This window comes from Penicillium arizonense (genome assembly GCF_001773325.1).
Source record: "Penicillium arizonense strain CBS 141311 chromosome Unknown PENARI_contig011, whole genome shotgun sequence".
In the NCBI taxonomy this organism is placed as follows: domain Eukaryota; kingdom Fungi; phylum Ascomycota; class Eurotiomycetes; order Eurotiales; family Aspergillaceae; genus Penicillium; species Penicillium arizonense.
The window spans coordinates 280,851-294,424 of record NW_019173288.1 but is presented as its reverse complement, the minus strand read 5'-3'; the positions used below and the strand labels follow the sequence as shown (position 1 = coordinate 294,424).

The 13,574-nt window shown below is 50.5% G+C and overlaps 2 protein-coding genes across 2 annotated transcripts; both read right to left on the bottom strand.

Moving 5' to 3' along the window:
* Positions 1–93: 93 nt before the first annotated feature.
* PENARI_c011G02661 (uncharacterized protein) lies at positions 94–4,356 on the bottom strand (the record flags this gene model as incomplete). The annotated part of the gene is made up of 8 exons (XM_022632533.1): positions 94–1,682; positions 1,737–2,057; positions 2,294–2,467; positions 2,524–3,205; positions 3,265–3,683; positions 3,751–3,867; positions 3,933–4,094; positions 4,155–4,356. The coding sequence occupies 8 exons, from the start codon at positions 4,354–4,356 to the stop codon at positions 94–96; spliced, it is 3,666 nt and encodes a 1,221-aa protein (XP_022487642.1).
* A 1,019-nt stretch (positions 4,357–5,375) lies between these two features.
* Positions 5,376–12,004, bottom strand: PENARI_c011G00527 (uncharacterized protein; the record flags this gene model as incomplete). Its single annotated transcript, XM_022632477.1, has 5 exons — positions 5,376–5,489; positions 5,555–7,213; positions 7,275–7,511; positions 7,668–11,425; positions 11,716–12,004. 5 exons carry the CDS (start codon positions 12,002–12,004, stop codon positions 5,376–5,378), a joined length of 6,057 nt encoding a protein of 2,018 aa, XP_022487370.1.
* Positions 12,005–13,574: the final 1,570 nt, after the last annotated feature.

Below are 13,574 nucleotides of genomic sequence, written 5' to 3'. Positions count from 1 at the left end.
TACATGGCTAAAGCCCGCCTTTGTCATTGCAAATGTCTATCTCTCTGGCTGTTCAAACAAACTCAACATGGGTCTATACTCCTTCAGATGCTATTACTTGCCCTTGACGGAATTATCATTCTCAATGCACCATTTCAAATGCGCAAAGATCCTCCAGTATACATCTTCAGCAGCAGATTTCCCAACAATAGGATCAAGATGCCCATAACCCTCAGCCAAGAACCGGCGATAAAGCCTCTCTCCAAACCGTCGACGCAGCAACCCATAGTCCTTGAGGGTAGACTTCGGATCGAAGACTTGATTGTCCGTACCTGAGATGAAAAGAATAGGCAACCCTTCTAGCCGTTGCAGATTCTCTTCGATCAAAAGAGAACGCGAGTCATTGTCCATGCAAATCCCCTGGGTCCCCATGCCCACAACATGTTTCATCAGCTTTGTATGGGTACCGGCAAAGAATTGATGGATGTTATCATGAAGGGCTGCGCACAAATTCTCATGATTCCAGAGCAAGCCAAACGCAAAGGAAGTCCGATGACAAGCAGTGGAAGTACACAGATCTCGCGGATGTCCGACAGGATAGAAGCGCAGGAGAATATCAAGCAGTCGTTGGAACAGGACACTCCCAGCATTGCTCATGATTGGAAAATAATTACCCGCGAGGAACTCATATAGCCGGATTAACAGTGTGGTTCTCCCTTTGAGCGAGTTCCAATACCCGAAAACTTGATTCATGAAGACGGAGTTTGCGGTCATGCCGAGAAGGTCGCAGCTGGCGATAGTCCCGTCTAGGAGTCCCATGCAGAGAGCTACCGAGCCTTGACAATGAGCTATCACATAAGGCTTCTGTGGTTCTTTGTCACGGATGTATTTGATGGCGGCTGCAACGTCGAGGCGGCAGTCGAAGATGGTGGCTTCCTGGGCCACGATGGGATCACAGCCCCAGCGAGGAGTGAGTGCGTAGCAGCGGTGTCCACATTGTGTGAAGTAGTCTATCATGTTGCAGTGCAGGAATGGCAATGCGTATAAATTGTGCATTGCGCCGATTCCGGTGACTCCCGGTAAAAGGAGGACCGGGGGAAGGTTGGCATGCCTCGGTTCATGACTTCCTTGTTCAAGAAGTGAATCGTATACCTCGAGCAGAACTGGTACACCATCGTGCGCTTTGATCTTGCAAATTAATGGGGGATTCGGGTTCTTGTTGATTTGATCCACCGATGAAGTTCGAGGGAAGCGCACAGGGACAAATGGCATGAAGAAAAAGAGGCTGACATGATACAAGAAAGAGAACAAAAATGCCAATAAAGCCAGGAGAGAACTGATGCTGGTGGATTTTGTTCGGAACGTCCTCATCTGCCTTTGGAATTCTAGCAATGAGATATGAAGGGCACCAGCCCCAAGCTGTGTCCCGTCTAGTCGAGTGATATTGACATTCAATGCCGTTGTCGCCTCCCATGTCTTTCTGACCGAGAAAGCCATCATAGGGTTGAGAAGTTTGTGTCCTTCTAGATAATACTCCAGGCCCTCGATTGAAAGGAGCTTCATGTGGTATGAAATGGTAGACTCGGCATCTCCCTCTCCTGTAAAAAAGTCCACTGTCCCCTGAACTATTTTGAGCGTAGTCCGAGATAGCACGTGGCAGGAGACTGTTCCGGTGCATATTCCTTGGTATCGTGAGGGAGATCCTAGAAATGTGAGTATTGTCCCACTTCATCATGTCTTTGATCTCAGACTCTTACCACTGTGGCAGATGTCTATAGTAATAAACATGCGCATTGCGCAGGATGAGCCTTTTCCTACACTCTCAGAGAGTGTAAAGCTCCCCAAACCAGACTTCACGCTTATATACCCGGATAAGGTCTCGGTAAACTGCCATCCGATGGATTGTGGCTTCTCTTCTATGCTCTCTTGATGACCCTGGCCATTGCGAGGCATTTGTGGCTTGCTGGAGATGTCTAGAGGGCCATTTTCAGTTTGATCAATAGTAAATCCAGACCTCTTGGCGATCAAGCTGACAGATCGCTCAGAGAGGGCAGATATTGTTGCCAGAGGGTTCACACCTATTATATCAGTATAAGATGATAATGATACAACAGGGGTCATAAATGTATAGACAGTGCCATGAAATATTGGACAGTTTCTATATGAAAGGCTCGAAACAATTTATACCGTTTCATGCATCGTTTTCACCTCTTTTTGCCCATTTTCGGGTGCCTCGGGGTGAGTAATTTAGATCATTTAAAGATGGGATGTGAAAGGACATATGACCCCTGTTGTAATCTTCAATTTGGCTTACCGAGAGCTGTTGGTATAATAGAGGCATCGCAGCACACGAGACCTTTGTATACTTCGTCATCAGGGCTAGTGAAGACCTCTCCTAGATGATTCGTTACACCTCCGTGCCCTGAGCCATCACTGCTCATATTGGCCCCTCCTAAAAGATGCACCGTGACTTCTTCTTGGTAATGGCCTGGACTCGAATGTTAGACCAGCCTTTGAGAGAGGTCGAGAGTGATAGAAGTATACCATAGAAATATGAAAATCCCATATCTGCCCGTGTGCGCGAAAACAATCCCCTTAAAACCCTCTTCATCTGTGCAAAATGCTCAGTTCGACCTTCTGCCGGTCCTCGCAAGCACAACTTATCATCTTTCAAGGTTAATGTGATCTCATTACTATCATGAGACATAACAAGATACGTTGAAGTTCGCTGGAGAGAACCACCACGTGCATAAGGACCGAGCAGAAGAGCCCTGATGGCAGCCAGAGACTTCGATATCCCCAACCTAGGATTCAAAAAGAACGACAATGCTTGTGACTTCACGGTCTGCATTGTCAGCATCACCAGGATGACCGGATTGAAGGTCTCAGGTATGCAACCATCCTGGATCACATATCCAGAAAGAGGATTGCTCGAAGAATCAACATCTCGGTTATCAATCACACAAGTGACTGTTGGACCAGGTGGATTTGAAGCTCGCGAAGAGTCACCAGCATTTCCATTGATATCGGCGCTTCCATTGTATCCTGTAGTCTCGATCAGCCATGGAATTTTATATTTGGCGGATAATGTACCGAATACCAACAGATCACCATTCCCGGAGAGGTTTCGTCCCACGAGAGGAGACATCTGCAAACCGTGTTGCCTTGACCGAAGCAGGATTTCCGTTGTACCTAACGCTCCCGCTCCGAGGAAACATAATTCCTTCTAAGTCGAACGAGCATGAGTATACGAAGTTTCGCTTTGTATGAATGGGTAGTACGTACTGCTTTCACCCAGAACAGTTGTTCTTTGATATGATTTGTGAAGACCGACCTCCCGCTCCCATGCCAGGCAAAGAAGACAATGTATCCTCCTCCCTCCATCTTCTCCACAAACCGCACCTCACATCCACAAAATATCTCAGTGCCCCAATTCCACGCATCAGCCAAATAACTGGTTGCCACAGTATTTTTTGACCCATCGTTGACGCCAGTACATTCATGCCCTGAACCTCGATTGGGGTGCATAAAAACACCAGCCTTGTTGCGGCCGCTGTGGAAAAATGTGGTAAGTGGTGCACGATAGAAATTTTGTTCTTCACCTAGCCATCGTGAATCGTCTCGCAGATGCTCTAGTTTGGCAGGGCTTGGGTATTCTTCTGGATATGTGGATGGTTGCAGCATTGATTCTGCGCGTGAATAATCTACGTCGATTAGTTATTAGACATATCTAATCACCCTATATGCGAAAAACATGGAATTAGATCTTACATTCATCAAGTCCGGACGGATCTTCTCCAATCTGTGATGGCCAGGGACTCATCCTTAATGTCCCTTCATCGGCCTTTAGAAAGACACCACAGTTGATCAAGGATGTTCCTCCAAGTCCTATATGATATGATTCCATCAGAATATACCGAGAGCTTGAATGACTGCAACTTGACACAACTTACCATGAGCAGCAAACGTATGTTGTCCATCACCAAGAAGCAACTGAAATAGTCGCGTAGGATCATCAGAAGAAAGCCATTTCGACACGAAGGCATTCTTCGTAGAATTTCCCGAGATATTCATATCCTTCACGCATTGGGAAAACGTCTGCGGAAATGAACCAGCTGTATCAAATTGTTAGATCAACAAGCTCAGTAAAATGGAATATAGTTGAAGAAGCACACATCTTCGTTCCCAACCAAGTTCCAACACAGCAACACTTTTCCCAGCACGACTTGCTGCCACGCCGGCTCCATATCCAGATCCTACGATCACAACATCATACTCCGATTTCATAGACTCAAATGGACGGCTCAGGATCGGGTAATCATCAGTCTTGGCATTTGAAGTTGACATTGTCTCCTCTCGGCGGTTATCGAATGCCATGGCTGTTCTAGGAGCTTCAAGCAAAGAACCAAAAGAACATCAGATCCCATACGACAAAAGGTAGCGGTAATCAGCCATAAGAAAAGTCCAGCCAAGAAAAGTTTACCATGTCAGCATCAAGAATAAAACATAGAAAAAAACGAAAACGGGATTAGTGGGTAAGTGAATAAGCCCTACTGCCAACGGACAGATACCTAATACGAGGCAACCATGCATGGTACCATATCCGTACAAAATCGACGGTTCCAATCGGATGCACGTCGAGGGGATATCCCAACATGATAATTGGATTTGTGTATCAACTGGTGGTGGCTATGTGCTGCAGGTAGGAGGCCTATAACTATAGGTTTGGATAGAAGAATAAACCCCCGATATGGAGGTGTGGTCCAATCATACATTGCATTTGTCAGAGTGTGACTATTTGTGCAGTTGGCGAGTCTAGTTGGGCATGTGACGCGGCAGGGAATTACTGTACTGGAATAACATTATCGTTATTGATTCGGTAGGATGGAAGTGAAGTCTGCAGCTTATAGGCGTGAGTAAGACGCGCGTACATGTAGACTTGACAGGGGATACCCCTGCTGTCTATATGGGTAACTGTTGGAGCATTTGCCTTATAGGGTCTACAGAAACTCTACGCAGTAAGAAATACAGCTATCGACTATATTCGGAAATGAATAGGGAGAGTAATCTATCCTTACGGTATACGGCTACTACAGTACTACTATGATCTAGACCAGACCAAAAGGTGGAAAAGGGAATATGCAAAGAATAAAATTGTCAGGCAATAGGGTGTAGTACAATACAGGTCATGGGAACCATTGATAAGAGCAGGAGAAGAACGAAAAGATTTGAGGGCAAAACAAAAGAAAAGGAGATAGGGCCAAACAATGGCCAGTAATCCTACAAGCAACCCTTGGAAATAAGCTAGATGCAAACATGCGAACTCCTTTCCTTCTCATCTTTCGTGTTTCTCTTTTCAACTTGCGTTTTGTGATTATGATTTCGATTTCGATTTCTTAATGGCCACCTGCCATAATGACGCCGTAGTAGCGTCGGCTCATTTCTGCTGTTTGGGCGATGCGGGCGTCGCCTGTTAGGGGAAGGCCGAGGAGTGTGGATGATTCGACGAACTGTGTGGAGGCGAGTGTTAGTCTGGGATTAAACAATTGAGATTAGATAGGGAAAAGCAACGAACCTGAACATCTTCGTGAGTAATCCAGCCAGTAACAGCGCGACTCATCTCCTTGAATGCGACGCGCTCTTCCAATCCTTCCATGCCAGATCCTTCAATGCGATCGCTCATAGCAACAAGGGCATTGACGAGGCGGTTGAGACGGGTTGCGTCGCGTCTACCGCTGGGAGCAGTGACCAGGCGCAGGAAATCTTCGTAGACACCACCACCGGAAGCCCAGCCGCGCATCTTACGCTCAGGCCCGTCACCGAAGCCAGAGACCAGAGTCTCGAGAGTGCGGTAGTCGCCTTCGATGATGGCGGAGGGAGCGACGATGCGGCAGAAAGTGGCATGGGCGTCGTTCCAGTGCTTGCCGCGGATGAGACAGTCGACTTCGCGTGCTGCGTCGCCGGTGTCGCGGGCGTAGAGGGCCTTGGCGACCCAGATCCAGGCCTCAGGGAGTTGGAGGTCTGAGACAAGGTAGTGCCATGTCGGGTCGACGGAGCCGTCGGCGGCGAGGGGCTCGGGGAGCTGGGCGGCGGAGCGGGCAAGAGTCTCTTGCACAGCGCGTTTGCGGTCGTTGGCTTGGGAAAGATGTAGAAGGACGAACAAGGCCTGAGTGAGATCTCCGCTTGCACTCAGTTCTGAAGCAAAGTCCCAGACGAGGTGGTCGGCCTGGTGCTGATTGACTGTGATGGCAGAGCTTTGTCCGACAGTCGCAGCGAGGACATGGTGAAGCTGGAAGGAGAGACGGTTCGAGAGTCGGTCACCGGAGAGAGTCTCAGGGAGGAGAGCAGCGGGGAATTCGATAGGCTGGGTCTTTAGCCCCTGGGTCGCAGAGTAGGCCTTGAGTAGAACCCAAAGCGGAGACTCACGACCAAGAGTATCAGAGCCAGGCTGGGGGACAGCGCGGGTACTAGCTTCGTGCGAGGGATGAGGGAAGGCCTGTTCCTGTCCGGTAGCCAGGTCCTCAAGGAACTTGGAAACAGCAGCCTCAATGGGCTCATCTTCAGTAGTGCAGTACCACAGGCGAAGACCAAAGGCCTGGAACCAGTCGAGATTGAAGCGCTCGGTGAAGCCGAAACTAGAGGCACGGTCCTCAAGGGCACCGCCGGTCTTGCCCTCACTGCGGAGAGCATTTCCAGCAACCAGTTCGTAGAGAGCTCGCACAGGCTCACTCATTTCCGAAAGCACATTGTTCTGGCGCCACATGTCAATCTGGTTTGCGATGTCGGTTTGGGAGGTAGCATCGCGGCCAATCTGTGCTACCACAGTAGCCAGGTGTGGGTTTTGACTCTCCACCAGTGTAGTACACGCTTCTTGAACCCGGTGAGCACACATCAAATGGACAGCGCGCTCGACAGGTGAGCGGATCATATCGAGGTTGGGGTTCTTCGCGCGGATGATGCCCTCCCAGAGACGAGTTAGACGATCCTTCTTGATACGATGGGCGAATTTTTGCTGAAGTTTTGGTGGGACACCAGCTGAAATGTCATCTTCGATATCGTCATTGAAAAGGATGTTGAGAAGCTGCCACATTAAGGTCTCATCCTCAGATTGAGAACGGCTGGAAGGAGACAGAGGGAACTGCCAAAGCTCGGGGCTGGCCATACGAACGAGAGGGGTGCCATCGACGCGTTGGATGGTGGATTGTTGTCTCTGGACTTCAAGCATTTCCTTCGACTATTTTGCGATCAGTGTCAACTCCGAATGAAAAGGGCAGAGAAGAGAAATGTAGACGAACCTCGCTAGTTTTATTGTAAGTCATAACCGCAACGTCCCCTCCTTCACTGAAAACAGTGAACTTTTCTTGCCAGGTCTGGGACACCTCCGAAATAGTTTCCTGCATGTCAGTCTTCCCGCAGACAAGAGAGTCCTGAGGACCCCAGCGCGGCTTGAAAGAGTCGTGGAAGGCAGCGTCGATCTCGGTCATTTGAGTTGCATCACCAGCGAAGGTTTTGGGTTGCTTGTTGTAGGGCCACTGTAGGAAAAAGGAGGAAATTTTAGCTCAGTTACTGTCACATTGAGTCAACTATCTGTGGGGTGAACGTTATCGTCCTAGATACATGATGAGAGGCAACAAAGGAAATGACAAAGGAAATAGCTATCAGCATGAACATAAGAAAGGAGTTCTAACCTCAATGCCTTTAGATTGTGTCTTGGCAGGCTTCAACGGAGACGGGGCGGCTCTCTTGCCCGGCTGTTGGAACAGAGAGTTCATCAAATCGATGCTGTTTGAGAAACCCTTCTTGGGAGAAGCCGTCGCAGTGTTTGTGAGAGAGTCGTCAACAAGGTTACGATCCATGAAGGCATTCGCCTGCATTTCACGCAACGCATCGCGGTTCTGCTTGCGAGGGCTGATGGTGCGCTGCAACTGCTCGGCCCAGTCGCCACTGAGATCAAGCTGAGGCTTAACAGGGCTGCCAAAGTGTCTCATAGGGTGAGTGGTCTCCATGGCACCGTTGGTACCCTGGTAGTGGTCCCGCTCCACGGTACGATGAGGAGTAGGAAAGGCACCAGCCATATCCATTTCATCTGCCTCATCTGATCCAACTACCGAATCGCCAGATTGTTGGCTTTCGGTGACGACGTCGTCGTCTTGCTCAGTAGTCGAACCCGTGGAGCCTTCCTCTAAAAAAGACTCAGTCTCGCCGTCGGAAAGCATGTCATCATCCTCCGCAGTCATGGCCTGGCTACCGAAAGAGCCGGGAACAATCTTGCGCTTCTTGAAGTCAAATGTATCATCGTCAACACCGACCATTGAACCAACGAAAGACTCATCGATCGAGAAAGTGGTGGACTGCTCGAAGCTCGCGGGGTGATCGGAGTGAGCCTTGGGAGTAGGATGGTCAGGGCCGGCGGCACTCATAGTGCTTTGGTCAAGACTCTCACCTTCCTCGTCCTCATCATAGTCAAGTCCGTAAGTAGTGAAGTGAGGAACCTTGAAGACCCAGGTGCCGGTCTCAGTCTCGTAGTTGATAAACTCAGTATCGCCGACCTTCTGGAGACGATCAATATGCTTATCGAAGAGGGGACCGCTGGTGACAGGGGAGTTGCTCTTCCTGTCTCTGCCACGGGGCCAGGAGTTCTCGATGCGCAGAGTAGAGGGCACGTTCAGTCCCTTGCCCATGGGAGGCTTGATGGACTCATCAGGGTAAACGGTAATCTTGCGAAGGCCGATGTTGACAATGTTATCGAACAAGTGATCCACGTCAGTGGTGCTCAAATCAACCTCGCCATTGAAAGTAACGGATCCGCAGTTCTGACGTCCGACAGTGAAGTCGACAACGTGCTTCAGCTGCTCGCGGCTCATCTTGCTAAGTGTAGCGCGGGAAGGCTCCATCCAGTACTCACCGGGCTTCGGGTCACCGCCAGGAATGAAGGTCAGGCGCTTGACAGTAGCACCGTTGGTGGTAGCTGGACCATTCTCAGGGACAATAGCGAGATCACGGCTGACAGACTCCATTTCAGGACGACCAGATGCATTGGCATCAACGCCGTTCAGACTACCGCTCTTGCGGACAGAGCGAAGGAAGCCGAGCTCCTCAGGAGTGGGCTCGGGGCTCTTGGGCTCAACGGGAACGACCTCGCCACCAGTGGGACCAGGAGAGGTGGAATCAAAGCTGACCTTCTTCTTCAACTTGTCTGAATCATCTCCGTTGGTGATGGGTGCAGCGTTGTTAGAAGGCTTTTCGAAGAGATCGGATCTCAGGTTGCGGTTGATAGTAAGGCGCTTCAAGCCGCTTCCACTGCGGGTGCTACTCGATTGCAACGCACCGGGAGAAAGGACACTGCTGGACTCCGGGTCAAAAGTGTTGCGAAGGTTGCTAGTGGAATAGCTCTTGCTGAAGGAGCGACCCATACTGCCACCATTGAGGCTGCCACGGAGACTGTTGCTACCGCTACCCAAGAGGCTGTTGCCCAAGCCAGATGGAGTGCCGGTGACGCTAGATGGAGAGCCGTAGGTGGAGTAAGAGAAGCCATATCCACGCTTGGGGGGCGTAATAAGACGGTTGGCAGCAGTCGAGGTGACCTTGTACATGGGCAACGGAGCTCGCTGCTTCTGTCTCATGCTAGAAGACAATGGGGTCGCCAGGGGACCAGGAGCAGCGGCATTTGGTGCAGGAAGACCGGAGAAGATCGACTGACTTCCGTAAGGGTTTCCGTCGAGGAGCGATGCCTGGAAGCTCCCAGGGGCAGGCTGAGACTGTTGTCCAGACTGTGAGTTTCCAAGAAGACTGCCGCCGAGGCCACCAGTCTGCTGTTGTTGACTCTGACCGCCGCCGAACATTGAGCCGCCAGTAGCAGTGGTGCTCTGACCGCCACCGAACAGGCTACCTCCAGTGCCACTGTTTCCGAAGAGACCACCAGGCTTTTGCTGTTGCTGCTGCTGGGTCTGGCTGTTGCCGAACAAACCACCGCCAGCACCAGTGTTTTGCTGAGGCTGGGTGTTACCAAAGCCTCCGAATGCGCTTCCAGTGGTGTTACCAGTGGATGAGAAGAGACCACCAGGCTTTGGTTGCTGCTGGTTCTGTGTGCCAAACAGCCCCCCACCAGTGCCGCTTTGCTGCTGCTGCGGTTGTGAGCCGAAAAGGCCACCTCCCTGCTGCTGAGGCTGTTGCTGCTGGGTGTTACCAAACAGCCCGCCGGTACCTGTACTGCCGGTAGCACCGCCTAGGAGGCCAGTGCCAGTTGACGGCTGCTGGGTGCTCGCGCCGAAGCCACCACCGCCGAACAGTCCTTTGTTTTGAGTCTGATTCTGGTTCTGTTGGTTTGCGCCACCAAAGCCGCCGAAGGCACTTGTTCCTTGCTGTTGGGTGTTCGCGCCGCCGAAGGGGGATGCAGTAGCAGTCGAAGTTCCGAATGGATTTGCGGCACTGGTAGTTTGGGTATTTCCGAATCCACCGAACCCACCGGTTCCAGTTGCTGCACCACCGAAGGCCGGCTTAGCCTGCTGATTGGTGTTGCCGAAGAGAGAGCTGCCAGTGTTGCCGAAAGCTCCTCCAGTTCCGGTACCAGTGCCAGCATTGGCTCCGAACCCGCCGGTAGTCTGGGTAGAATTGCCGAACATGCCGCCTCCGGAAGTGGCTGCAGGGGTAGCAGTGTTAGAGGTGCCGAACAGCGAGGTTGTTGGCTTAGCTGCTCCGAACAAGGGGTTGGAGTTACTGGCTCCGAATCCTGTGCCGGCGGTTGGGGTTGACCCGAAGGCAGATGGTGCGCTTGTAGCAGCACCGCCGAATGGAGTGGTGCTTGCTCCAAATGCGCCGGTTGTAGTGCTTTGAGGCTGAGCACCAAATCCACTGCCACCGAACGCAGAGTTACCGAAGGCACCAGGTTGTCCACTTCCGTTGCCAAATCGACGTCCCTGCTGATAATCTGCTAGGCGTAATTCCTCGAAAGAGAATTTGCTGTATGGCTGTTGGAAAACGATACTTTGGTAATGGTTCGTCGCGTTCGAAGTGGTATCCTTCTCCGTGTAGGCGTTGAATGGGGAGCCGCCTGTTCCTTCGCAGGCAGCAGTACTGCCCTGGAAAGCAGAGCCGGAGGCGCCAAAGCCTGTAGCTGGGGCAGCAGTGTTGGTCGTCGATCCAAAGCCGCCAGTAGCCCCGCCGAATCCAGTGCCCGTAGCTGAAGCACCAAACCCAGTAGTAGGTTTGGCAGCACCGAAGAGTCCTCCGCCCGTGTTTGTGTTTGCGTTGGCGCCGAAGCCGGTGCCGGTGGCGGATGAGCCGAATCCTGTGCTAGCACCACCGAAGCCAGTGTTGGTAGGAGTGCTTTGAGCACCTCCAAAGATAGATCCACCGGTGGTATTGTTAGAGGCACCAAATCCGGTGGTGGTGCGGTTTTGACCGCCGAAGAGGGAATTAGGTTGAGTTTGGGTATTAGCTCCGAATCCTGAAAGAAAAGAAGAAAGGGTCAGCATATGTCAACAAACGTAAATCCAAACGATGAAAAAGAAAAACAAGAGAACGGAAGTCCTCATGTGATCCAGCGAAAGTCCAGAAGAGTTGCAGTGTGGTCGGCTCCAGTAAAATCCAGGATCACTCATTGGGAAGAAATGAGCGTGGAATCCACATGCGAGACCGGTACAAAACTTCTGAATCGCAAGTCGATGCGATGCGATGAGGGACCTCTCAAACGAATTCGGAAGGAACAGAATCGCAAAGCTCTCGAGGAGCACGTACCTCCGCCGGTGCCGGAAGACGAACCGAATCCAGTAGACGTGTTGGTTGAGCCACCAAAGGCAGGCGTAGTGCTGGCACCAAAGGCGCTAGGGGTGGAGCCAAATCCTAGATGACGGGAGTGATCGTGGTCAGAGGGACTGGGATTCAAGCTGTTTCTAGCTTTCCTTATCTTGTCGGGCTGTCGCTGGGTGTGCCGAATGGCGCGCACCATCTCGCTGTCGGAAGCACGGCGAATCTCATATTGGCCGGGATTGCCATGCGCGCGCGGAGGACCGCCGCGGTACGACATGAGGAGCAACAGTTGTTGTTGAGATAGAGGAAAACCGAGGATGGAAGTACGAGGGGGAACGACAAGAAGAGGTTCGAGAAAGGCAAGAGGGGGGGATATCATGGGCAGAACTAAGAGTATTAAACCTACCTCCACCAGTATTGGCATTGGCCCCGAAGCCTGTGCCTGTGCCAAAGCTGCTGCTTTGGTTGTTCTGACCGAACCCTCCACTTCCAAATCCGAAGGTCGACATTCTGTCGGTTGGAAATTGTGGGTGTTCACGCAGTCATAGGTCGATTTCGAATCTGAGGCGGTTGCGAAGGCGGTCGAGGATGTGGAAGGAGCGCGTGTGATGAAGACTGAGAGGGAGGAGAGGACGCGACAGAAAAGAGTTCTTTGCTGAAAGGCCAGGTTGATTATGTCAGCCCCGGGCCACAATACTCCGTCACGTGAGCCTCAGCTGCCTAAAGCGGCAGTCCAATGAAATGCTTCAATAGAAGATACAATAGGCTTACCACCGATATTCTTATAGGAAAATGACTCATTGATCGTGTGGGCTGTTCTAGATTGTAATTTCTGAGTCAAACTACAACTGATACGAAAATGAGCGGTATGATTAGTATTGTGGTGACAAACACGAGAACTATACAATCCAGTCTCCACCTTTGTTTCCGCCCTACAATACAGTTATGCAGCCATCCACTGTTCCTACCAAGATTGGAACAATGTAAACGCAGATAGCCTATTCCGAAAAGAAATTAGCGTATCACACTCATCTCTCAATAGACTTTAGACCTACCATTTCCTTAACAGTGCTCAATGATCCAATCATTCAACTTTCTGCCGAACAACATCACAATTGGCTTCCGTAACTCAATATGCAGGTCATTGTTTACAATCACAATCCGAACCTACAGACTTGACGCCGACAATGACCTCTTTGCGGCTACAAATGGCCTTTTCATCCGTAACTTTGGATGGTCACTCAACCGTCAAGCTACGTTATATAATAGTAAAGAGCCGGGCCATGACGGTTTTTGTCATACTTTCCCACTAATAATCTGCTATTTACAATAGGAGTAAGCATAAGCTTAAAACATACAGACATATTTTTAGCAGTGTTCAGGTATATACGCCTCTAGACCCGAATATACTTCGTCTACGAAATGGGAGAACGATATCAGTTATCAAATGGGTTCTCAAAAGAAACACTGGTGACCCTCATGTCTTTTTCCTCTTATTCATCAGTATGAGAGGGTTCTCGTCTTCAAGACTCAACTGGTGTTCGCGTCTAGTTGCAGTCGTTTCAAACTCGATCTCATGGAAACGGAGGACTGGCCCCATGTGCTAGGGACAATGGGATCGAAATATTTCATATCTGGTCGCAGACCTCACGTTCTAGAGTAGGATTTCTGGGTTTCGTAGTGGTTGTCGAAGACATCCATTCTATTGGTCGGCGCTAAATATACATGTTGGGGGTCTCGTTGCAATCTCCATCTATATATCATGTCGCAGGTGCGTCTGTATTCCGAAGCAAGTTTAATCATGCAAATAAATATACCAAAACAATCATATTCAACATTTTAGGGGC